The following is a 23,994-nucleotide window of genomic DNA, read 5'->3' as shown; positions in this document are numbered from 1 at the left end:
GTCAAGTAAGTACTGCTACTAAAGTCTTGCTTAGTTGGATAACTCATGTTTTTGAGAAGAAAGATTAATCTAGTTATTGTGGCAGTGATTTCTGTAATTGTTTCAGCTCTAAAGGGCCATGTTGGCTTAGAAAGTTAGGGATTTTTATGTCAGTCCATTGCCATGTTTGTCATCCACAGAAACTTTGATTTACATTTTCAAACACTGGTAATTAAATTAAAGCACCTTTGACTTGCAAGGCCTTTTGACATTGTGCTCTTAGCTCATCTCTCTCAGGTACACGCGTGTGTGGTGAATTCCCCTCACGTGGAGATAAATTGTCTTAATTTAGGGTTCATGTATGTCAGCTTGGCTCCTAACTTGAGCTGTGCAGAGCCTCATAGGATGGGCTGGCTCATTTGCCTCTTTTGCAAGTGACTTGGCACTTAAAACTACATTGTGTTATGAAACAAATGTCTTCCTTTTTGTCTTCTGTGCCCACACAGCCCATGCAGCTGGCATGGGCCCTCTGGGTGGGATTTCCCTTTCACCTCTGAGCTCCTTGCTTTCCTCACTGAAGCTCAGTGCTGCAGAGCTCTCTTGACTGAGAAAACATCATTTCTCAGTAGTCCTACTCTGGAATTTCCAACCCATTTCAGCATTTCCAGTGAGATAAAAAATGGCTTTGGCAACACTTAAATTCCTCACGGCACAACCAGGCAGCTCAGGAACCATCTGTTTTCTCTACAGAAGGAAGTACCTGGGTATTAAAGGGAGAGACATTGATGCATGTGGAAATCAAGTCCAGTTTCCTGATAAGGTGCAGACTGACACCAAGATGTCAAATTGTAGAATGTTTCTGCCTGACAGCTCTGCTAGGGGGAGATTCAAACTGGGTTTATCAAGGGGTAGCCTGTGGATATGCTCAGTAGCAAGTGATCCCTCTAAGACATCTCCTACTTAGTATATTGCCTATCTTTAGCCTTCAGGTGTCCCTGGCATCATAACTCTCAGACCCAGAGGGCTGTTTGAAGGGCATGCACTTCTGAGCAGGTCAGTATCTCACAAGTGTAACCCATGAGGACTGTGGGATGCAAGAATACAAGACAGAGGCATTTTATCACTCCTGCCAGCCTTTCTGACTCCCTCCACAACTTTGATATTCTCTTTTCAGCCAGGACCAGATCCACGTGGGGTTGATGGCTGGAGGCTCTCTAATCAAACATCATCAGCCACTCCACTGGAGCCAGACTGTGCTTCCTGGATCAGGCAGCGTTTATGGCAAGTCAGGGAGGGGATGGATACCACAGACAGCCACCACCCTAAATCCTTTCAAAAGTGACAGCCAGCCAAGGAACAAAGCAGATGAGGGAGCAGACCTTGTAATCAGGTTTACAGTTTTATCAATTATTATCATAGCTGCAATGAACTGGTTACAGAGATGGGAACAAGCTAGTGTTACAGAAAGCCAGGTATAAAAAATATATTTCTAGACATGGTGAGTTCTGTGAGGAGACAGCAAAACAACCTGTTAAAAGATCTTGTTAACATGTAGGTTGTAGCCTCAAAGCTGTTGCTTGCCTCATATGTGTTTTATTTTTCTTCCTTGCTTTCTTGTTTAAAGGAATATTGTTTTCTTTTGGTAGATTATTGGAGAACATAGTGTACATAAGGTAAACACTTGTGGTTACTTCTGCTTGCTCCTCTCCCTCAGGGTGAACAGAATTGTACAGGGCATGATGCAGACCCAAATGGGAACTCAGGCAGTTTCTTTGCAGTAATTCCTATCGTAGAATCTGAGAACATCCTGAGTTGGAAGGGAAACACAAGGATAGTTGAGTCCTGACCCTGCAAAGGAAAACCCCAAAAATCTCACCATGTGCTTGAGAGCATTGTCAAACTCTGTCAGGCTTGGTGCTGTGACCACTTCTCTGAGGAGCCCATTTCAGTGCCCAACCACCCTCCTGGTGTGATGCTCACTCTTTCACTTGCAGCCATCTCTTCTTTTTTTACCCTGGCTGTCTGCTATTTCTGGCTGGCCATTTATTTAGAGGGTACAAAGGAGAAGGGATACTTGGCCTCAACTGTATGCACTGAAGAGAAAGAAGAGTCAGTCTTGTGCTTGATTGCATTACATCATAGCTTCTGTCTAATAATTTATGCAAGAGACAACGAAAGGGGAAGGATATGTAAAGATTTTTAGGGACTTGCTTTCCCTGAAGTGTTTGGATACTCATTTAAGATATTATTAGCTTGACATGTTATTTTTACCTTATGTATTTTTTAGCATTGCAGTGTCAGAGTAGGGCTCAAATCACAAACTTCCTGTCTCATTGCTTTGGTTTAGCCTATTCTTCCCCAGGAAAGGAACCTGTGACAAAATCTGAATCAAGCCCAGTGTTAAATATCACTAAGGCCTGGCAGCATTCCCAACAGGGTTTCTGTTTAAGAGGTTGTTTCTACTTGCAGATTTTTCTATAGTGCCTCACTATAGGATCTGATATCATGGTAAAACCCTATATACAGACAGTTGTGACTTCTGAAAGATTTTTTCTTGGCCTGATAACTTTCCTTCTGAAACCATCCTCTCTGTTTATAGGCTGTGCTCTGGGTGGGGATTTAGTACAAATCTCTTTAAAAGCCCCAGTAGTTCCTCCTCGAGGCCAAATCTGGGCTCTAACACAGCTGCTGCTGTCCCAGCTGGACATGGTGGATTTTGGCAGCAGAAGTGTGTTCCAGAGTAGAGAGACCATGTGGGAGGGTGCTTTATGGTCCTGGAGGATTTTTGTGTAGGATGGGTGAGCTAGTGGGTAGCTTAGGGCTGGGGTGCAAGAGCTCATGAAGGTGAACTTCTTAAAGGGCATTTTCTCTTCTTTATTCTTTGAAAGCAAATCTAAGGTTTCAGACTGCCTGAGACTCTAGCTAGTAAAGTAAATTTTGGGATGGAGTGGGGAAAGATTGTCTTTGAGAGCGAGAGTTGTGCTAATTTGTTGCTTTGGTTTTGTCCCTTGTTTTGCTTCTAAGCACTTCAGTGTGACATCCATATACCAAATCTCAAAGAATTTCCCAGACTGCAGCCAGTTCCTGTAAAGATACTGTTTACCCAAAGACATTACCCCAAAACATCTCATCCTTGAACCAGGGAAATGAGGAGTCATGCTGAGTGAAAGTAACTAGAGGAATTTGAGAGAGAAAAAAATAACTTCTGTGGGAATGACTTTTCACGGGTTGACATATTTCATGGGCCACTTGGATTTCAGGTGACTGAACCGTGTTGGAAGCAGATGCTGTTTTCTTCTTGTTCCTGTGTTTGCCACTTCCATTTTTCAGCACTTGTTCTCCACTAAGCTCAAAGAGGCAAAATCAATAATGCTCCAACATTAATAATTGAGCAAAGCAGGCAGCCAGCTGAGTAAACCCCATCTCACTTGAAATCAGAGCAGTTACTTCCAGCTTGAGCTAATATATCTGAGAATTAGGTGCAGACTGAGGTGGAAAATGGGATAAAACCACCAAAATAAAATAAAAAAGACAAAACAGCTGGCCCCCCCTTGTGCTGTGCTGTCATGATTCTCACCAAAGGAGAGGCAGAAGTGAATAAGGATTGCTCTCCTGAATCATTCTGTATCGAGGTGCAATCAGGCAGAATGGTTTGAAAGCATCTTTAGTTTGTAGGAATGAACTCTCCAGGGGTCTGAGTGCTATTTCCAGGTTTCATCCTAAAGCTTAAATCATGCACTTATTGAGAGGTGGTCATATAAAGTACATGAAGAACAACTGAGTCTGACAAATAGCTTTTAGCTTGGGGAGTGGAAAAAAAAAAGTGGAAATAAACATTCTTCTGAAAGTGTTTCTGAAGGACATTTGGATACTCTCGCAATGTAGGGTGAGAACCCCACTAGAATATGGTGTTCCACAGCATCCCCTCACTGAAACGCTGTCATCTCTGGAAAAATCTGCAGTAAACTTCCAATACCTCTGGTGAAATTACACAGTGCTTAAGGGACAGGGTCTCCTAATCCCAGTAAATCATCAAGCAGTAGGATGGCTCCACTAACCTGGTGGCTTCTGCAGTTTATGATGAAAGTTGCCCACAATGTGCCTTCTTTGAAAGTACTGTGTTTGGAAATATCTAGATCAAACCTGCTCGTAAATATTCAGAACAGGGGGTTTCTCTGAGGAATAGTCTCATTTTAGTGGGGCAGGCTGTCTATTGATGGACTTGTCAGTAAAGGCATAAATCATATCTCAGATATCAGGATATAGCTGGCAAAGGAATCCCATGAGGATTAATGCCAAGATGTCAGCAGTCCAGGAGATACATGATAGCATCACTGCAGAGCCAACAGACACAAAATACTCTGTAAAGTTTTTCTTCCTTTCATGGGATCTCCAGGGTTCCTTCTGCAATGAGTTCAGGAGAAGTGCTCTGAATCCTAAGCAGTGTGAGGAGGCAGACAGCCCAATTTAAAGGTTTTTAAATGTTTGCTGAGGGATGGGAGCATCTGCAAGGACAGCACTCCGGGATGATGCCGAACACCCGCCAGCTCAGGGCTTTTAGGTGCTGTGTTGAGGGTGAGCAGTGTGATGCACCAAAGCAGTTATCCCAAGAACTGCATGCCATTTCTGTAAGGAGTAAGAATGGTGTGCCATTTCTGTAAGGGATAAGAATCAATAAAACATTATGTACTGGTGTGTGGGGAAATCCCACTACTGTGTATCAAAGTTTTCTTGAAAGGGAAGACACAAGCTCCAGTTTTGGACCCAGTTCGTAGTTTGGATAAAGCCTGTGAGTTTCCTAGAAGCTCAGCTAGTGCTGCATTTCAGCAGGGTGGAGTTTGCAGCCTTTCTCCTGAACAGCAGAACAAGATCAAAGCCTTTAATTTTCATGACTTGCAATGTGCATTTTAATTATTTCTTTTCAATGGCCTGCAACACAAGAAGAGTTGTAGCATGAAGAGATCATGATATTCACAAGCAAATGAAATGAAAGCTTTGCTAGACCCATCTGTATCTCCTCTCCCAACTCTATCTTTCCCCTGTGGCTTTCTGTGCAGCAGTTGGCAGTATGTGTGAATCCAGTAAAACCTTGCAGAGCCAGGGGAAACCCAGGGGGCAATTAATTCATCTTGAAACTGCACAGCCTAAACAGTCACCAGTGACCTGGAGTGTCTGTACAGAGAGTTTAGGTAATTGTGCTGCCAACTTACCATCAGGGCAGAGTTTTTACGAATAATTTTTTGCAGTGAGCAGCAAATATTGTCTTTAAATGTGTCAATGAAGGAGCAATTGCATGGCTGTCAGCTGCAGCAAGCATTTCTGGTCTTGTAGGTGCTGCCCATCAGCCTTTGAGACCAATGCGGCTCCGGCAGAGGCCACTAGGTTGGATAAAAACCTCCAACCATGAACATGAGGGCCAGAGGAAAGAAAGGAAGAGTAGAGGCTTGTTCATCCCTGATAATCCACTCGGATGTGTGCAGCCTGGAGGTGTACAGCTGGGATGAAAAATAAGACCATATAACATGATTCAGCTGATCCCAAGCAAAGGTTAGGGGCGAGGAATTCCTACGTGAGCAGAGGGAAGCTTCTCAGGGAATTTCCCCTGGCTGCCTTTCAAAGTTCTGGCTGCTGCATCGTGACCTGTGAGGCATTTGTTTGGTTTGGCTTTTCTTTTCTTTTTCTTCCCCCCCCTCCTTTTTTTTTTCCTTTCAGTTCTTGTCTGTTTTGTTTCTGGAAGAATGACATCCTGGCCCCTCACATTTCTGGAGGCAACACACACATTCCTTGCAGCTCTGTGTTACCAAGAGGACAGAAAATATTCTTCATAATTACACATGATTTGACCATTCCAGCATTTCCACCTCTTCCCAGAAGTTTTATTATCATAATTAATTTCTCTGGCATCTACTTACAGCTCTAGGCATTTTCCCAAACCTTTAAACACACAGTTAGCAGTTTTGAACATTTCACTACTGTATTTCTTTTCCTCAATTTGCTAGTTATAAATTCTTTGCTAGTAGACTTTCCTATAACATGAGCTTTATTGATGGTAGTCCCCATTGCTGTAGTATCACGACACTCTAACAAATCTCTGCTTCACCACAGCACTGTGATCAAAGAAAATGGCATTTTCTCTAGTTACAAATGGAAATCTGGGGTACAGTGGGACTAAGACTCATATTTTTAGGTATTTATTTGGTGACTTGCCCAAAGTATCACAGTGTGAGGAAAGAGAATTACACTCTGGTATCCCAACTCCAAGTCCCTACCTGCTGGGCCAGCTTGGTATTACTGTGTTTCAGTGCATTTCTATTTCATTTCAGAAAACGTTCTGCAGTTTCCAGTCTATGTAGGACAAATCACTTTCTCAAATGGCTTTAAGGAAAGGTGAACCAAGAGGAAAGTGATTTTAGGAACCAAGGATTCCTCTTGGGAAATTATGTTCTACTACTTCTGGATATTGCATGTAAAAAGATCTTTTCCTCAAGAGAGATCTGAACTCTGATCTGAACCGTGGAGAATTAATCATATCATATCTATGTGTGATTGCACTTGTCCATAGTAAATTTCTTTGATCTCAGAGGGATGTAAGAGAGATGATCTCAAACAATGTTGGATTTTAATAGCCAATCCAGCTCACATTAAAAACATCAGTTTCAGCCTCCTGTTGCTTTCTGTGAGAGTTAGTAGATTATTGAAATGAGAAACTCCAAGCACAACTGTGGGGTGATTCAGTGTAATCCATCAGTTACCACACAACAGGCAGAGCTGTACATTAGCCTGAACTTCTGCATGTCCCCTGGAACAGCCATGTACAGCAGAGGTGGAATTCATCCTAACTCTGCCATTACAAATTCATTGCATAGGCTGCCAAAGTCTCACAAATTCTCACTTTTCATCTATTTAAGCCCAACCCCATGTAATGCTCTTGACATGACTCACAAGACCCACAGGTATCCTCAGTCTGAATGCAAGCCACTCGTGTCTGGAATGGGAACAACAGTCCCAAAAGCAAAGCTGCTGATGGAGACACCAAAATCTTGTCAGACCAAAACTGAGCCAAAAGTCAGGTTTCAACCTATGCAGAACTTGGCCAAGCCTTACTATTAATTTGGCTTCCAACACAAGCAGCGCAACACTGTAATACAAAACTCCCTTGGTGGGTAAACCATTTTCCATGTACGCTTGAATTATAGCTGAGTAGGATTAGAAATGTCCTGGTGTGGGCAGCTTTCTCTAATGTCACTGAGAGAGCAGGTTCTCCTGACTCAGCACCGTGAGTTCTGGGGTGGTTCAGTGTGAGAAGGTGCTGAGCAGCCTGGTGGGGTCTCCAGTCCTATAAGGCTGTGCTCCCAGAACTCTCACTGAAGTGATTACCAAGTCCATCATGCCTGGAAAGAGCAGTTTGCCAGGCTTAAACATGCTGACTAGTGGTACCCAACACTTCCTGAGGAATTTCACTTCATTGACTCCAAATATGGTTTTAGCAACTAACAGGGCAAGGACTTAAAACAAACAAACAAACAAACAAAAGAATCAGCCTCAAAAGAGGAATAAAAAGGACTTCAAAGCATTTCGCTTATATTAATTAAGCTATATGTCTGTGTCAGTCCGTGTCAGCCAACATATATTCAGCAATCCTTATCTCTGCAGCTGATAAAGGTCTAATTGCCTGAGAAATGTACAGCCCTTGGGACTGCAGTGGCAAAAGCAATTTCCTTCTGCACAATGGAACCTAACGAAAGCCCCTCCTGCTTAATGAGAGCAGGAGAGATTAAGGGACAAAGGTAGGGATGTGGAGCTGGGCTGCAGCCAGACGGGGGGCTGCACGGGGTGGGTGGGGGCTAGAGGAGCCCCAGGCAAGGCAAGAGGTGTCTGTGCCATCCCTGCTGGTCTGGGGGACCCTGCCACATGCCCCAAACACAGGTGCCACCTTGGGCCAGCCTCCAGGATTCCTCGGTGCTGTCAGTCCTCCTGGGGGGCAACGAGGTCATTGCCAGCAAAGATGAACTCGGGCCCACCGCTGCCTCCACTTGCCTGAACAAAATTTGGCCACTTGTTGCCAAGGCATTTGGGGATGAAAGTGCCGGGATTGAGGAGAGAAAAAGTGTTAGCAACAACAGCGTTTCTTTGTTTCAAGTATAAGAGTCAAATTTAATGCAGAATACAAAGCTGACCCTGGGGTGAAAGACATCACTGAGCGTCCTCAGAGGCCCTCCCACGCCTGAGCCCAACCCAGCAAATCTTTGATGCATTAGCATTTAAAAGTGAGACAGAGGGAAACTCCCTCCTCGAAAATTGATCTAGGGAGAGAATAAAACAGCAGAAACAGCAAAGGGTGCTTAATGTGGATTTTGCAGCAGATATTGATACTGGAAAATCTCTCCATTTCCTTTCTGGTTCAGAAATAAGATTTCATGGACACAGAGATAGTCCTGAAAGAGCTAACTAAGCATAAAGCTGAGTGAGAGGAATCACGTTTTGGGGCTGTTTGCAACAACATTTTCTCCTTCCCTCCCTTCCCCCACCCCCCAATTAAAAAAAGAGGAGTTAACACCTGGGCTTGCTTTGCTATGCCATTTTTCACCGTTTGCAGTTGTTCTCAGGGGAATCAAAGTGACAGATTTATGCAAAGTTGCAGTTTGGATCTTTTCTTGCCCTGGAGCAAGGCTTTTATCCGATGCTTTTCTCCCCCCCTTCATGAGGGGATGGTGAAGAGGAGGAATGCATCTCACTTGGGAACGACAAAGAAAAGGACCTTTCACAGCTGTTTCCAGCAGCCAGGATATATTTAATCTGAACTAGAGATTAACATGCACCTCTGTGAAAGAGACATTTTCCTTCCCTCCGTGGTTGTTATCACCTGTGCAGCAGATGAGGCTTGGTGATGAACCTCAGCAGTGAACTTGTGGTGAGGGGATGGAGGGCTGCCATGGGAAGGCTGCAGGCAAGTGACTTAGTGCTCTTATTCACAGAAACTCCTGCAATGGATTGACCCTCCAAGAAATGTGGACAACTTCTTTGGGCTGTCTGCATTGTGAATGCCACTCTTAAGTGTTTCAGAACCTCAGGCTGTGCCTGTGCCCAGCTCCAGCTCCAGCAAGCCTCTGCACAGCAGGGTTTTTAGCAGGGTATCTGCAGAAAGCAGATCTTCTCCAACTATTGCACTGGAGATGAGATGAGCAGAGAAGGTGTTTCCTGGTGTCTCAGTGATACATGAACACGGATGCAAATGAGCAATGGTAAATCTTTAGGAGCACAAGAATGCCTGCTGCCTCCTAAGCCTTCCTTCAGGGCGGTGAGCCATGAGCAGCAGTTTGGAATGTGCCCTCCTAGAGAGCAGTTATGTTTTATCTCCACTGCTCAGTGTGCAAATGCCATGAAATCCCCTCTCCTTGAATCTGTAGGTATTTGAGAGGCAAAACTTGAGAGACAGAACTATTAACACCGGTATAGGCTTTCCTGTGATGCTTGTCTCCACATTATCTGAGTGCCACACACACTTTAGTGGATGTAAAGTCACAATCCCTTTATGTAGTAAGAAACTGGTACCTGTGTGACCTACCAGGCCTGGCATTTTTGTCCCCAAATCTTATTCTTCCAGTCAATCTCTGTCTCCATCCTTATGTTTCAGTCCAATATGAAAGTCTTACCTCTACTCATAGGAACAGAGTCTTTTGCACAACTAAAAAAAATAAATTACTCTTTAGACTGCCCTGGTGAAGAGACCACTGAAACCTTTTGTACAAAAATTTTACCCAAGACAAACATGTAAAATGTGATATTTCAGCCTGATCACCTGATGCAATCCAAAGAGGAGCCAGGCAGCTTTGCTGACATGTGATAGAATACAGCAAACCATTTGCTTTGGCTGCTGCTGGACCTTGTAGCCTTCATTGGCTCCAACACCCCCTGCTTTGTACATGTGTCACCAACACCTCAAGTGGTAGCCAAGAGACAGCTGTCCTGGCTTGACATCTGACCTCGTGTGCTGCTGTGTGTGTGCAAATGCACCGATCTATGCACAGCAGTGAAGCAGTCGGGCTCTGCCACTGGGTCATCAACAATGGCATGGATGAGTTTCACTTGGCAGAGACAGGTTCAGAGGTGGGTCTGTTCCCTCCTTGGCAGTGCTGATGCTGTGTGTGATAATCTCATTGCCAAGGAAGTCAGGAGCAGGACTAAATGACCAAGTTACCCACCAGCAGCACTGCCCTCATCGCTGGCCTTCAAGTGAATCCTTCATGAATGTTGGTGGCATTGCTAACCCAGCTCCTGAGAGAAGCAGTTCCCCTGAGTCAGGAGGACAGTTGTGCTCAGCAACAAGCCAGCTGATTGACATGAGAAGAAGGAGCAACCTCTGATGTGGGAGCTGGATCAGAGCCCATTTCACTGCCTTGGCCACGTGCTTGGGTTAACTCACTGGGTTAAGAGTAGTTTTTTTATCCTTTGGTAAGGGTAATTTCTAAAATCCAAATAAACCTCCTGCACAACAGTAGGGGGGATGTGCTTTCACATCAGCTGCTCTGTGGATAGAGTGGCTGTGTCAAAGGCCTGCAATACTCTGTTCTAGAGCATACCAGAGAAGAACAAGACCTACTTAAGGCAGAAAAATACAGAACCCCTATGCTAATGGAGGAGGGCCTTGACCCATTTTGTAAGGTTTGTTTAGATGGTTTGATGCCCTCTCAGTAGCTGCTTAAGAGAGAATCTTGCTGCCTGGTGGTTGGGGAATAGGTAGTTTGTGGGGAGTGGACACATCTCATGTGAGTGTTGCTGGATATTGGTGGGAAGGTTATGACCCTCCACTGTCAGGGACACAGCTTATAAGGCCACCCCAGACAAGAAAATCCACTTTTCTCCTTCTCTTGGTACTTCATTTGAAATGGCCCAGAAACAGAAGTATGTGTGGGGATGCCCATGAGACAAAAGGCAGGGGCTGATGGTGGGGCCGGGGTGGGGCAAGCAGAGCAGCTCTGTGGCTTCAGGAAGGTCAGGAGCACAGGGGGCAGCTGAGAAGGAGGGCATGGCACTCAGGATAGGTCCATCTTTCTGCAGGACAAGAGGCAATGCAAGCTGGCCAGCGTGAGATTGCTGGGCAAAAGCTGGTGTTATGGAAGGGCTGAGAGCTCCTGTGGGGATGTGCAGGAGTCTCTGGTGGTGTTTGTACTGGACACTTACAATCAGTGACCAAGGCAAAAAAAAAAAAAGGCCTAGGATTCTCATTGTTCCTTTTTTCTTTTTTTGTCCCAGTTTCTCAAGTTGTGCCATGTACTGTTCAATTAGTTAATTCCTTCATTTGCTCCTTCTTTGCCTAAAATTTTCCTTGACAAGCTGCTTCCCTCACTGCCCTTTCCTTCCTGTACTGAGTCTCTTCCTTCCACTTCCTCTGCCTTTTTCGCAGTTTCTAACTTTCTCTTGGGCTCTGCATCCCTGCATCTGCCTCATCTTCATGTTATTTCCTATCCCTTTATCTGTGGGACTTCATGGGGTGCAGGGGCATTTCTAACCCCTGTAGGACTCTACAGTAATCTACCACTCAGTAATCTGTGCTGCCTTGCCCCTCTTTCCCACAAGTCTCCCCCTCCAGGTGTGCATACACATCTGTACACAAGGCATACATACCCCCAGAGCCAGGAGATTGAAGTCAAACACAGTTCAAGAAAATGCCAGCTTCAGTGGGATTCCCCCTTCCAAATCCAGAGCTCCTTAGGTGTTGCATGAGACATGGATGGCACACAGTTGTTTTCCTTACCACATCCCTGGAAAACAAAATCAGGTACTTCATTGATTAATGCAGTTCGAGAGAAGAGAATGATGCTGAAAATTAAGCATCTCTTGGTTTGTAATGAAAAATATTTTAAGTAAAAATGCTTTAAATTACATAAAGGTGTTTTGTAAGAGAACTGTCATATACCATAAGACAACTTCACGGGAAAAAACATCTGTAATGAGAAACAAATCACACTGACCTTTGCTATAGGGCTTGAAAGCAGGGTTCTTTGGGATTGTGGAGACTCATTTGCCCTCCAGCAGTGGAAGAATTAAGATGTTATGTTTAACATAAACAAGAGAGGTTTAATCCCAAATCCTTGTGTGAGAGCACTTTGTGTTCTCTTAAAAGTTCAGTAATTCCATAAGCAAGATGGACAGTTGGGTTATTTTAGTCTCAATGAAAGCAGGGGAGGGACAGAAAGGATGTCAAAGGGAATTAACTCATCAGAGTAAGAACTCAGTTGTGAAAACTGAGCAGAGTGTGAGTTCAATTACATTAACTATACATGGTGCCAAGGTCTCTCATTATAAGATGCCCTTTTCCCCTTTTTGTTCTATCCAGGCAAACTGCAAGAAGAAAGGTTCATCTGCATGGGATCATCCCGAGTCAGGGCTGAGCAGCCTCCTGGACACACGTGCCCATTGCTGTTGGGTCAGTAATAGCATGAGAGTCATGATTCTCATTACCTTGTGGAATCCACACAAGATCCTCTGAGATCAGATGCTTGTTTCTCAGTGATGAAGGAAAGGTAAGGTGGTTTCTGCAGACTGAAAGGCCACACAAGTCTGTGTTGACTCTGGTGACCCGTCTCTTCTGGATGTACCTGCACATCATCTCTGCACCAGCAAAGACAGAGTGGCTTTTGCTTGGGAGCATCTTAGCCCTTTTGAAAGTCAACCCCTTCCACAGCTCAGAGTTGTCCTGCCTCTCTTCTGTTGGGGCACAGAGGAGAGGCAGCCCAGGCAACCTGTTGCCATTCAGCAACACTAAATTAATTTCAGAAGAAGACCGTGCCAAACATGTCTTCTGTGTCAAACACGCCAAATGTGACTCAAAAGTTCAACTCTTTGAAACCATAGGAGAGATAGGATATAAATCCAGAAAACTTGAGATATTAAAGCAAAACCAAAACATTTCACATCTCCATCCTTTTGTTCAGACAAGAAGTCAACGTCCTACGATATCACTGTTGGATTAGGATTTAAACACGTGGCATCACTTTCTTCCTCACTCCCCTGTGATCCTGCAGCTGAAGAGACCGGTGTGAGTAACTGGGTGCTGGAGGGATTATTGCTCTGGCCTGAAATCAGGCCAGAATTGCATTCACTTGGTGGAGTTAGGACTGAAGTGCAAATTGTACTTCGCTAGTACGATTTTTCTTCAGGAGTGACCAATGAAAATTGCTCCATACTTCTGTAAGGCTGACCAGTAGGAAAAATGTGGTTCTTGGAAAAGGGAGCAGAAAACCAAACAGAAGTGGTGGTGTTGCCCATTCCCTGGCTCTTTGGAGACCAGGCTCTATGATCCTGAGTTCAACTCTGGTGTCTGCAGAAGAAAAGGTTGCTGAAAATCTGGGGCAATCAAACTACAACAATGACTGATAGTCTGGTCATCCTGCCACCAAGTGAAAGAAACTGTATTCAGTTTATTCAAGGGGATATCTGATTATTGGATTATAAATGTCAAAACTGGGTGAGAATTTCTAATAAAAGGGTTCTTTTTTCACATAGCAGACAACAGTGCAAAATGAACCCATGGCTGGAGGCTGAAGCCAGGCAGATCCAGATTGGGATGAAGCATAAGATTTCAGTATTGAAACAACTGATTGAGGGATGATCTAAGTTCTCCACCACCTGAGATTTTAAAGTGAGAGTTGTGTGTCTTTCTTCCACTCTCTTGTTCTAAGTTCAGTTATGATCATGACACAGGAGTCCCTGGGTAGCATCATCTAGCCAGAGTGGTCAGATTAGACTTTTCTAACAGCCCCTCTGCCTTTAAAATCTCTGATGTTTAAGAAGTGCATTTACCTGAACCAGAGTTCACCCCAGGGACAGGGGAATTGAGACATCTTTATTCATTTCTCCCCAGCTGTGGGAATGATCTGTTTAGATATTTTTCCCATCGTCAGTTGTGTCAGTGGTATGTGTTATGCAGATGTGTGTCCACTGGGAGCTGCGCTCAGACAGCACAGTTCACATTGATTTATGAACAGACTCATGAGCGCAGCAACTTTTGGCCTCTGCTGGCTTGGGATGGAATCAGCTTGCATGTTGTTGCTATTCTTTATTCTTGGACCTGCAGCCATGGCTCATGAACCAGATGCTGCAGAAATGCAGAGCTGAGGAGGTCCTTGCCTCAGAGCTCTTCAGAAAGAGCCTGGCATGAAACAAGGGGTGGATGTTGGTTGCCAAGGGAGTCCAGGGAAAAGATGGGTGGTAAACACGATCAGTCATGATGAGCTGGAAAAGCAGTGGATGTGGTAACAAGTTGGGTAGGCACTGGTGGACCAAGGCTGGGTTTGTCCAGAAAAAGTTGCTGCAGGACTCAAGCCATGAGAGGCAAGAGCATTTTTGTTGTGTAAGTGATAGGAAAGGCACATGTGGGAGAAGCTACAGAGAAAGTGTCTAGGCAACTTTGAGAACAGAGAGGAAAGTCTAAGGTGAGGATGACATCCAGGTTGTAAGTCCAAGTGATGGATAAGAGGAGGTGATAGTGCCAATGATTACGAAAGGGATAAAGGGTCACTTGGAATGAGAAAAACAGTTCACCTTCAGCCATGATGGGTCAGATGTCCCCAGATGTCAGGGAGCCAGGGTAAGATAGGAGTTTTGGTAGGAGACAGAGGTCCAGAATCAAAGGAAACTGCATTTGAATTGTTGAGATTCGTCACAGATCAAGGAAAAGGAAAAGGAGAGCAGGACCCTGTGGCCACAGTGATGGCAGGATGAAGAAGGGATATTGGCTTCAAACCGAAAGAGAGTAGGTTTAGATTAGATGTTAGGAAGCAATTTTCTACTCTCAGGGTGATGAGGCACTGGGGAAGGTTGCCCAGAGAAGTGGTGGATATCTCCTGCCTGGAAGTGTTCGAGGCTGGATTGGATGGGGCTTTGAGTACCCTGGTCTAGTGGAAAGTGTCCCTGTCCATGGCAGGGGGTTGGAACTTGATGATCTTTAAGGTGCCTTCCAACCCAAACCATTCTGTGATTCTTTGAAGATGGACAGGGAAAAGGGAAAAGGCCAGAGGGGGGCAAGAAAGGACACAAAGATAGAATGAAAGTGTAGGCAAAGATCCCCATCTATACCAACTCTTTGATCCTTCTACTCACTTTTTCATTCAAATTCTAAGTGGTATTACAGAAAGTCTTTTTACTGCTGTACATAAAGTAAATCTTTCCAAACTCTTTAAGACAGCAGTATTCCCAGCTGATCCCCAAAGACAGATCTTGTTTCTTCATGATCATAATTACTTCAAAAGAAAAAGATAGAAAGAACTATGGCCAGGGAATGTGATTTTTTTTTTAAATAGGAATCACCCAGCCCAGCCATTGGTACAAAAATAGTTAAATATGATGGACCAAATATCAAACTATGACAAGAATGACTCGAATTAGAGAAGCATAGATAGGAGAAGCTAACAAAAACATCTCTTCCTGTGGGGACACTAACACAGCCAAATATTCATCTTTGTAGGTCACCCAGTTTAAAGAGGGATGGGCAGGGGGAAAGAAATCTGGGTTTGATATTTTGTACCCTGGACTACAAAGGAATAACTGCGAATATATAAATAAAAGACAGCTGGGCTGAGGTTTCAGATCACCTACACCCATCAGAAGGGCAGCCAGACGTCGAGCACAGTGCTCTCCTGTTTGATACCTGGCCTAATGCTCAACTCTGTCAATACTTTAAAGGCAAAGAGAGAGACAGAGCAGAGATATGTTTTATTAAAAGGCTTAAATCATGTGCATTGCCACAGAAACAACAAAGAAAATTACATAGCCCAGAGGGAGAAACCTTTGGTTTAAATATCTATAAAGATGTTGTGGCCTAAAAGGAAGAGCTCCTGCCTGGGAAAACCATGAGCCTGTCATAAAGCCTACAAGACTACCTTGGAAGGAAGTGAATGAATGACTGTGGCACATGGATGAGTGGCTGAAAGTGCAGCCTGAGCAGTAATCGGCTCTATTGGTGCTCCTCTGATTAGCTGATTTTGGCTACAGCACTCATCAGACCCACACTGAGTTCACAGCACAAAAGTATTCACACTGCACTGAAGAACATCTCGGATCAGCCAGTGGATCCCTACAGAGAAACAGCAAACACAGATCTGAAGGATGTGGTCTCCAGAGAGGGTTTCCAAATCTTTACTTCATGTCACTAATTCCTTATCCAGAACTGGAAAAGAAAGGACTCCTGGAATGGATTGCTGTTACTTTTCACTACCTCAGAAATGAAGGAAGAGATGAGAAAAATTGATGATTCTTCTGTGGAGAGAAATTTAAAAGCTAAATCACATTAATCACTGTGATCTGAATGTAGGTAGTTCAAATTCTTTACCAAAATACTGAAAGTTGCTAATGAATTCAAACAACAAAGGGATCAGCTTGTTGGGATGGGATGGGATGGGCAGGTTACACACTGCTGAATCTCCAGAGAGACTCCTAACAGGGAGAGGTCTCAGTTGAGGACATCTCACAGAGGGCACAGAAGAGCATAAGTCACTCCAAGCCCTTACAGTGACAGTGGGCACAGCACCAGCAAACACAAATGGAAGAGAACAAGGAAATCAGGTATATTCAAGTGAGAGTTATTTTTATGTGCAGACCTGCACACCTACTGTGTCTACTCCAGAGTTATGGCTAAGACCTCCTTTTGGCTCATCCGGCTCATTCAGCTCTGAACTCAGCTCTGTGGAGTCCTGCTGTATCCTCAAAATGCCAACACAACTCAGCAGAATGATAGAGAAATTCCACAGAACATTAATTATTTGCTTCCACACTGTGGTAATCACCTCCAAAAAGCAAACTGGAGAGGATCAGCCAGCACCAGCATATGCCAGCAGATGCTGTTGTGTTTTCTGAGCTGGCCCACTGATTCAAACACTCTGATCAAATATAAGCAGTTTAGACTATTAATAGTAGCATAAAGGAAAGGCATCTCTATTTTGCTTGTGAGCTGCCTGTGTCCCTCCCTTTCTCACTCTATCCTCCTTCCCAGCTGTTATGTGGTGGCTAAATTAAATATGAGGAACAAGCAGAACAGGTCACAGCTTACATCAGATATTTCCAAAGTGATTTGAGGACAATTGACCGTTATGTACTTGCAACACACAGTAAGCAGAGATGAAGGTTAAATATGAGGCTTTTCTACCCGTAAGACACCAATCTTGTATGTATACACAGAAAAAATAGCAATTGCGTTTCAGACAAGCTAAGAATTTGGCTCCCCAGACAGAACCGACCAACCTATGGTTACAAATACCTCATTTGCTTTTTGGGGGCTCTACCTCCACAGGAGTGGCACCGAAGTAGTAACACACCTCGATGTTGTTGCCCACACTCAACACAAGATTCATGTTGCTGAAGCTGCCAGGCTCTGACACCAGTCACATACCTTGGAGAGACATCGAAAGACCACCTTGGATGGGTTGAACATCTCTCCCATCTCTTTTTCTTCACATGACCCCTATGTCTTTGCCAACATCTTGAAGGACTCAATAGAAACATGAGGTTCATACAGGATTGCACAAAATGCCCCCAGAACTGCCCCATCTTTGTCTGAAGTCAGCATCCACCTCAATTCTTTGTATTTCTTTATATTCCTTATTTACATATCTAAAAACTATTGAATGAGGCTCTGAAACTTTCTCTACCACAGTTTAGTCCCTTCAGGTCCCAAAGGAAAAAGCAGTTTTTCCTAGTGGTTAACATTAAGGAAATTTGAGCTGGTTGGTCTGTTGGAAATTCTCTTCAGAATTGTCTTTTAAGCTTTTTTCCTGAAAGTTGGAAGCAATTTGTTGATCTTCAAGAAGCAGATTATAGAAAAAAAAAGAGTTAGAAAAACTCTATCATTCTGAGATTTTTGTTAGGAAAAAAAAGTCAAAATCTGTTTCTGTTTTAGCAAGAACCAACTTTGCTGTTCTTGCATAAAGCTATGATGAAGTACATTGTAGGATCAAGACATCATGGAATATGAATATTACTTTGTTAAACTCTTCAGCACACAGCTGAGTCTGATGAAACTACTCCAGAGGGAGACACTTGTCACTGAAGACATTTTGTCTCACTGTTACGAAGTTGGCTCAGCAATATTTGACTGATGACTCATTATTTTGCACATTATTTCGAACCTTGGTCATGCACAAGGACCCCCATAGCAGGCATAGCATGAACATGGAACAAAGAGGCACCTTCTGCTCCCAAGAACTCCTAGTCCTTGTAGAGGACTGGAGGGGCAGATGGAGACAGACAGAGAGTGAGATTAAAGGGACCAGACAGGACATGCTGTCAAACTTTGAGTAACCATCACAGCTAGGGAGAGATCTAACTGGGACTATGAGTCTGTGATATTCATATAAAAAAAAAACAAAGCTCCAAAAGATTTTAAGCATCCCGTGCCAATTCCACACTATTATTCTGAGTGAGATCAAATGTGGGAAAAGGAGAATACTGAAATAGAAAGAGGCTCTTTGGGGCTGTGAATGTTGCAGTGCCCCCAGGGATCCTTGGGAGAAGTTCATATGTGGGGAGAGGATCAGACTTTGAGCCATCAGCCAGAAATCCGGAGAAGCTGAAGCTGCCTCAGACAGTTCTAGGAGGAAACAGTGGGAAGTGAAAATATATCGAGACCTGACTTTTCACTTTTACCTTGCTCACCAGATGTATTTTGGAAAATGACTGGAGGAAGAGCTGTTCTCCCAAAAGCCCTGGGTGTCACCAGTGCCCACCCCGGGGCCAGGGGATCCCTGGCAGCAGCTGCTCTCACGTGGAGTGTGCCTGCCCTTCGCATCTCTGCTCTTTTATATCTCGTCTCTTGGCACTCTCCGTCCCGTCCACCTCTTCCCTTTGCATTCCTCCTCTTTGCAACTCTGCCTTTGCATCCCTCCCCTTTGTATCCCTCCCTTTTCACCTCCCCCTTTGCACCTCTCTCACTTACATCCCTCCCCTTTGCCTCTCTGCCCCCTTCGCATCTCTGCCTTTTCCCATCCCTCCCCTTTGCATCTCTGCCCCTCGCATCTCTGCCCCTGCACACCCCCTGTCCCTCGACTCTCTGCATCTTCGCCCCTTTGCACCCCTGCCTGCTCGGACCTCAGCCCTTCGGGCATCTGTCCCTTGCACCCTCCACTCCTCCCTCCCGCCCCTTTGCATCCCCACCCTTTCGCTCCCCTGCCCGTTCGCATCTCCGCCTCGCTGCCTCCCTTCCCTCTCCCCCCGGCACCTCTTGCACCTCTCCCGCAGCCCCTGTCGCCCGCAGCCTCCGGGGCAGTCCGGCAGCGCCTCCGGGCCGCTCCAGCCCCCCTGACCCCCGTCCCCTGCCCTGCCCGCCCGGCCCGGAGGCCCCGCGATGCCGCCCCCGCCGCGGCTGCTGCCGCTGCTGGCGCTGGTGTTGGGGCTGGGTCCGGGGGTCCGGGGGGGTGCCGGGGGGGGCTGCCAGCTGCCCGCGGAGTGGCGGCCGCTCAGCGAGGGCTGCCGGGCCGAGCTGGCCGCGATCATCGTCTACGCGCGGGTCCTGGCGCTGCACCCCGACCCCTACGGCGCCTACAACTACCTGCCCTGGCAGAGGGACCCCCCCGGCGGCCCCCAGCAGGGAGTGGGGGGCCTCTTTTACTCGGCCGAGATCGAGCTGCTGTGCGACCAGGCGTGGGGCAGCATGCTGGAGGTGCCCGCCGGCTCCCGCCTCAACCTCACCGGCCTCGGCTACTTCTCCTGCCACTCGCACACCGTCATGCAGGGCTACGCTTATTTCTTCTTCCTCCGGTGAGTCCCGGGATAGGGGTGTGCGGGGAAGGGGGTGGGATGCCGTGTCCCGGCTCCAGGGCATCTCCCCGGGCGGGGGGATGCGCGCCCGCCCCTGCCCGGAGGGTTCTCTCCGCCCCGCTGCCGCTCTCCTCGCAGCGCCTTCTGCTTTGCCTTCCACCTACAGTTTCATCGGAAAAAAAAACAAAACTCCGAAACTCCAAAAGCCCATAATATTCCAGTATTGCCGGGCAGCAGATGCACGGGGAGCTGCTGTTGAGTAGCTCCTGGATGCTGCTGCTTTTGTTTTTACGGCGGGACGGTCACGGAGCTGGAGAGAGGCCAGCTCTGAAGTTTGGCATAGGAGTTTAAAACCCATCCCCAAATACTCACCCGATAGCTTTCCATCGACTCTCCCGAGTCCCAGCCAAACCCTGACTTTGGGCTCATCGAAAGACTAAGAAAATAAACCACAATGTTGGAACAGAGCCATCACCATGACCTTTCAATCCAAGAGCGTTTGCAAAATACTACTCAGTGGCTTGTTTGAAATACTTGGTCTATTCTTACACTGGGTGCGTAATGAAACTCATTTTGATGCTGTCTAGGGCTTAGTCTGTAGTAATATCTTTAAACACATTTTACAGAAGTTATTTATTGACTGTTTGAAGGAGTACTTAAACTCTGGGATCGAGGGCAAAGCGATGCAAATTCAGTAGGAGCTATGGCTCAAAATACAGATTTGCCTCCTTTATGGGGTTTCACTGGTGTCTGCAGGGTTGTAGGAGCCTATTAGTTCATTACTGCTGCTGCCTGATCCAGTTCCCATGGTGGAAATTGCCATCTTGGAGACTTAAGTGCCAGGAGACCTGAGCTGACTTGTCAGCTAAAAGTCTGTGTGACTTCAGTTGCACTTGTTAAGCCAGGCTGAAGTATGATGGGTGACTTCTACAGGAGAGAAAGTGCTGTTCATTCTCACAGTGCGATTTGTGTTTCAGAATGGATGAGAACTACATTCTCCTGCCTCATGGAGTCAACTTCCAGGAGGCGATTTTCCCCGATACCCAGGAGAACAGAAGGATGTTTGCCAGCCTTTTCCAGTTTTCGAACTGCTCACAGGCACAGCATGTGCTGAGCTTCTCCAGTGACTGGGAGATTCAAGAGGACAACCGGGTAAGGGATTTATTTGCTCTCCAATGCTTGTTTTCTAAGTGGGCCACAGACATTCCCATGTCTTTTGTGAACATATATATACAAATGTAGAGCACCAGGTCCCTGATTTTCCTTTTCCTTGGGTGGTGGTATCACTGGCAAACTAGCGCATTGGTGGGAAGATATTAAACTCTGTTTTCAAAGTTGAGCCTCTGTGTTAGCTCTTTAGCTTCCTATGGACCTGTGCAAAGCTTGGTATCAACTTGTTCATGAACAATGGGTTGAAAACCAGTATTGCTTGCAACTCTGTCCTACTCCACCCAGATCATTCCTGAGTTTGCTATCTCTAGACCCCATTCTTTAACTTCAGCTAAAATGTTCAAGAGCAGAGCTTTGCTTTTGTACTTCTGTGTTCATCTCACGTAGCGAGAGCAGTGCCTGGACCACAACAGACTGTAAGGGATTATTCTTGCCTGACTCCACATAACAGCATAAACATCTACTGAACTAATCGCCCTAAGCTTTTTTGTAGCTGCTGGGGGAAAAGAGACTCTTGAGGGCACGTTTCATCTGAGCCATGAGGGCATGGTTCGTCAGAGCAATGCCAGCACTTACTTCTGAACAAGCTGAAAGAAATGTCTCTTTCTCCTTTCTAGGGAGGCCACAGCAAGTAGTTCACCCACTAGACAATCCTCCCTTAAGAAAGTACAGAAAGTCCAACGATGCCCACTGTTAGTGGCTTCTGAGCCCCTTTTATAGGACTGTAGTGTGTGTAATAAATGCAGGATTTTAATAAATACTTATTTGGCAGAGAGCAGCAACCTGTTGTTATGTGCGTGCATGTTCTGGTTGTGCATGTACTTTTAAAGAAGTGGAACTTGGGGAGCTGGTTTAGTGCCAAACCTTGTTTTGTGAGCTGTGTGGTTTCCCCTGGTAGCTGAGAACATTATAAGCATCTCTTCAGGTCAGGATGGACAGGACAGGTGTCATCACTTGTGTCTTCCGTGGCTTCACCCAGGGCACGATGTTTATGTATGGCAGCAGATGCACAAGTGGCTTGTTTGGGAGATGGATGGAGGGAGTTCAGTAGCTGTCGGAGCCCTTTCCTTTCACCAGCTGGCTGAATGCCAGCATACAAAGTTTGAGCTGCTGTGTGGCCATCTGGCTGGTGACACAGCCCCTCTCCTTGGGATACCCCATGAGTGAGTGTTTTCTCACTGCTGATATTCTGGGGAGGGAGTGGGAAATGGTGCCGTTCAAATATATATTTGGGAACAGCAGCAAGAATTGATGTTTAAGAGAAAATGAATCATCTTACAATTAGATTACAGAGCTGTAACCCTGGTTAGGCAAGAAGGGGGAGGTAGAGAGCTCTGGTCCCAGCCCTGCCTCCTCTGTGCCAGCCCCCAGGCTCCCCAGTGCCCCAAGAAACAGATTTGGCAAGTAAAAGTGCTGCTGCTGCCAAATCCATGGATTTTTCTCCAGGGGAGCAAAGTGGCATTGAGGGACCACCAGATCCAACTGCCAGTGCCTGACTGTGATGCCTCTGCACTGTTTATTTAGTCATGCTGAGCTCATTGTAGGGGACCTTGATGGGTTGGTGCTCCTTTATGCCAGCAGTGACTCTTGCCAGTCAGATTTAATGGAAATCACAAGGCAGAACCCCCCAGGGTAAGTTGGGGCAACCCTGAGCACATGTATCAAAAGTGCATTTGAGCTGTTGCTCTCTTTGACCCTGCAACTGTGACCAGACCAGGGGGTCAGCTGCTGGTCCTACAGACTGGGGCCGGGGGTTTTGGATGCTTCAACACCCACCCGTCCAGGGAACAAATTCAGCACAACTGATGGGCACTTTGTCTCCCCTTCGTAATGAAAAGTAAAAGCTTCCTCTGCACCAGTTAAAAATAGTTCAGGCTGACTGTGCTCCCATTCAGCTCCTGCATCTGTGTTTGCCCAGCCGAGTGCCGGCTCCTCGAGCCTGCGTGCCCCAGCCTGGGAAGGGGATGACATTTCTGGCTTCTATGATATTAGGAATTTGTTCCCCAGATCTTCTCAATGCAGGTGTCTGTGTCCAGGGTGCATCTCTCTTTAGTGTTTTGCTTCTCTCTCTGCCTTGTTACATCCAGAGGTGGCTTTCCCAATTGGCACCGTGTCTACTCACATCCCGTCACAGTGTAAACAATTTCCATTTCCAAGTGTGCTCAGCTGAGCTGCCCCGTGGTGGCTCCTAAGATGAAATCTGTGGCATGTGCTAGCTTCATGGCACAGAAAGTGAGCATAACTCAGAGCATTATTCTCTAAGTGTTTTGAAAAGGAGGCTCTTTGGGAGCCTGGGGACATCCAAAGGGGGGTTCTGTGATGGTGTCAAGTTATGGAGAGCTTGGACAGAGAGAGAAGGGTCTTCCGATGAGGCTCACACTGCAGTGAGGAGTCAGGGGCCTCACCAGCTGTGGTGTACTGACAAAAACTGTGAGTTAAAATACATCATGAATGTTTTGTGCAGTCAGAGAGAAAGCAATGGAAATGTTGAGATCCTCAGAGCAGAAGGCAGCTGAGATGAAGGTCTCATTCCAGGAGTTAATAGGTAGGGTCCTGTCTGTGGATCTTGGAACAGCTGCATGCAGGGACACCTTAAAAAGCAACTCTGTCAAAAACCATTGGGCCTGAGTAGGTCTGGATGAAATCTCCTGTTTACAGCTGGATCTCATACTCTGAAAGACTTTTTGAATCCCTGTATTTGCTTATGGCCCTGTGCCCTGGCCTTGATATATTTCTGGGGTGGTCATTTCAAAGGAGACTTCAGCTCTGTGCAGTTGCAATGAATAATTCATGTTGGTAGCTCTGGGGTGCTCAGCCAGAATGTGAGAGAGCCCTATGATGGATGAGTGTCTTTGCCTCATGTAATGCTGCTCCCAGCAAAAGGTACCTTCTGCAGGATGTTCCTCAGCTGGCCACAGAGCAGGTGACCCAAAGGTGACCACTGACATGTTGTCCTCCTGCTTGCCCTCTTCTCTCTGCAGTGCTCCTTGTTGCAGTGAGCCTTGTCTGGGCTTTCCCAATGAGTAAAACGAGGAAAATCCTGACAGCTTTTTTTCCTCCTTCCAGCAAATGTGTCTGATGATGCAAAATAGAACA

The 23,994-nt window shown here is 45.9% G+C and overlaps 1 protein-coding gene and 1 long non-coding RNA gene across 3 annotated transcripts in view; one reads left to right on the top strand and one right to left on the bottom strand.

The window, feature by feature from the left end:
* Positions 1-693: 693 nt before the first annotated feature.
* On the bottom strand, positions 694-20,692 carry LOC127474448 (uncharacterized). Of its 2 annotated transcripts, none has more exons than XR_007905851.1 (3): positions 20,101-20,692; positions 11,605-11,741; positions 694-4,908 (listed from the first exon to the last, which is right to left on the bottom strand). It is a non-coding gene; the product is annotated as an uncharacterized LOC127474448 (long non-coding RNA). The 2 variants fall into 2 exon arrangements; XR_007905852.1 differs by having other exon boundaries at positions 694-4,634.
* Positions 18,578-23,994, top strand: part of CCDC3 (coiled-coil domain containing 3) — a 37,773-nt gene continuing 32,356 nt past the window's right edge. The window contains exons 1-2 of the mRNA XM_051795211.1: positions 18,578-19,728; positions 20,706-20,880. Coding sequence (XP_051651171.1) covers positions 19,316-19,728; positions 20,706-20,880 — 588 coding nt within the window. The 5' untranslated portion in view covers positions 18,578-19,315. The remainder of the gene's footprint in view (positions 19,729-20,705; positions 20,881-23,994) is intronic.

This window comes from Manacus candei, unplaced genomic scaffold (genome assembly GCF_025592945.1).
Source record: "Manacus candei isolate 608988 ecotype Guabito, Panama unplaced genomic scaffold, ASM2559294v1 h1tg000042l, whole genome shotgun sequence".
Classification (NCBI taxonomy): Eukaryota; Metazoa; Chordata; class Aves; order Passeriformes; family Pipridae; genus Manacus; species Manacus candei.
Note: the sequence above shows the minus strand (reverse complement) of the source record. Positions and strands in the feature narration are given on the sequence as shown.